Below are 2291 nucleotides of genomic sequence, written 5' to 3'. Positions count from 1 at the left end.
TTAAAATTTCTATGACCAAATTGGATTCTTTACGATTGCGTTTGAAAGAGACCGAGACTTAGAGATAAAGACTGAATTAAGTTTTTTTTTATCGTATTTGGTGTAAAATATACTGGACTTAATTATATTTCAATATTATATTTGATTTAAGATAAATATAGAGACCAATGACTTATAATTCAAATGACATAGTCTTTTCGTACTCATTTAAGAGGTCATGGGTTCGAGTTTCTCTATCGTTGGTAAAAAAAAAGATAAATATAAAGATTGAAAGATAGATTTAAAATTTAAAAAAATTAAATAAAAATATTTTTAAAAATAAATATTATAAAAATTTTAATGCTATATTTTACTTTCTAAAGATACTAAAAAATTAAAATTTTATGTCATTGAGACTAAAATTTTAATTTTAATTTTGATTACTGAACACAATATTCAATTCCAGTATCCCAGTTTAGGTGTCAGAAAACAAATGCATCCTTTGGGGAAAAAAAATGCATCCTAATATATAGTATAGTAATTAACTCATGCTGGGTTGCAATTATAATTTATTATTTAAGGTGAGGTGCACTGGGAATTCAGCATGCTCGGGAGAGCCTGTGAAGATAGTGATGACAGATGAGTGCGATGGATGTGGTTCAGATGCCGAATACCATTTTGATTTGAGTGGCACTGCTTTTGGTGCCATGGCTCTCTCAGGTCAAGATGGCACCTTGCGCAATGCTGGCAAAATCAACATTCAGCATCGAAGGTTTCTTTCGTAATTCAACCTTCTAACTTGTTATTATATATATACTCTATACTTTATATACTCAATTAGCTTAATTGATATTCCAAGTGGGACAAAATAATTCTGAAAAACTTTCACTATATTTTCAATAAATATTACAACTTTATTGACTTAAATTTTCAGTTTTTGACATTCATCGTAGCAAGATTTGGTCGGTGTATGTTATTATCATTATTATTCTCTTAGCGTTTATATTATTTTGTTTACAATAGAATTAATGCATGAATTACTCCAATAAAAGTCAAAAGATTTTGTCGTAGATGAAATATTATTATCAAAAACCTAAAACTAGCACCTAACTCCTACAAGATGACTACTATTGAAATCATGGTCCAGTGATCAATTCAAGTAAATATATCGTTCCTGAGGCACATTAAATCGTGATATTAACATTAACAATAAATTACTAAATTCTTAATTAAAAATTCTTGACTTTCTAACTTATATTCGCCTAATTTTTATAGTTTCGTCTTACATTGACTTATTTTATCAAACAAGCCACATTTTCTTAAACGTGACAAGCTATTTTCTTGCAGAGTTGAATGCAACTACCCTGGTGTGTCAATTGCATTCCACGTGGATGCTGGATCGAACCAAGAATACTTCGCTGCCGTGATTGAATACGAGGATGGAGATGGTGACCTTTCAAAAGTTGAACTCAAAGAAGCACTTGACTCAGCCTCATGGTACACCATGGATCAATCATGGGGTGCTGTTTGGAAACTTGACAAAGGGTCACCACTCAGAGCACCTTTCTCTCTTCGGCTAACCACACTCGAGTCCGGTAACTCTATTGTGGCCAACAATGTCATACCTGCTGGCTGGGTTCCCGGTCACACCTACAGATCCATTGTTAATTTTCAAACCTAGCTAGCTAGCTAGCTAAACCCAATAATAATGCTACACAAATATAAATACAGAGATAAGGTAATAAAGACAGAAAAGAAAAAATAGAGTCAGAGATATATAAAGTATTTTTGTTCTAAAAACGAGAACAAAAATTATCCGTCTCTATTGATTTTTCTGTCTTTATTTCTCCGTGTCTAAAACTTTGATTTCTGGGGAGCAAATTTCAAACACAACCTAAATCTATACATGTCATATATCTTTGTATGGATTTACACTATTCAAGATAATATAGCTTTGATAAATATCTATACTCCGGACCTATATATTTTGAAGGATTTGTGTAACATTATTATGTGATATCCTCTACAGAAAAAGATAAATCATATAAGTCGTCCTATTAGTGGACTTTGGATTGTCTTCTTTAATCAATTATGAATGAAATAATTAACGTTAGTTAACCTGTTAATTACTTTGGGTCGTTGTCATATTTTCCATCCAAGTAAGGCACAGCGGAAGAAATTAAAGTTTAGTAATATCTAATCATCATTGAAAAAAAAAATTATATTTGTTCTGTTCGTTTTAAAATAATTCTATATCTAAAGAAAACATATATAATGTAAAATAATAAAATAAATTCTGAAAATATTCAAAA

At 30.5% G+C, this 2291-nt stretch overlaps 1 protein-coding gene across 1 annotated transcript in view; it reads left to right on the top strand.

The window, feature by feature from the left end:
- LOC107605274 (putative expansin-B2) overlaps positions 1 to 2105 on the top strand; it is a gene marked incomplete in the record, with an annotated part of 3071 nt that extends 966 nt beyond the window's left edge. Inside the window, 2 exon segments of the mRNA XM_016307098.2 lie at positions 561 to 751; positions 1327 to 2105. Of these exon segments, the coding sequence (XP_016162584.1) occupies positions 561 to 751; positions 1327 to 1660 (525 nt within the window).

Source organism: Arachis ipaensis, chromosome B06 (assembly GCF_000816755.2).
Source record: "Arachis ipaensis cultivar K30076 chromosome B06, Araip1.1, whole genome shotgun sequence".
In the NCBI taxonomy this organism is placed as follows: Eukaryota; Viridiplantae; Streptophyta; class Magnoliopsida; order Fabales; family Fabaceae; genus Arachis; species Arachis ipaensis.
Note: the sequence above shows the minus strand (reverse complement) of the source record. Positions and strands in the feature narration are given on the sequence as shown.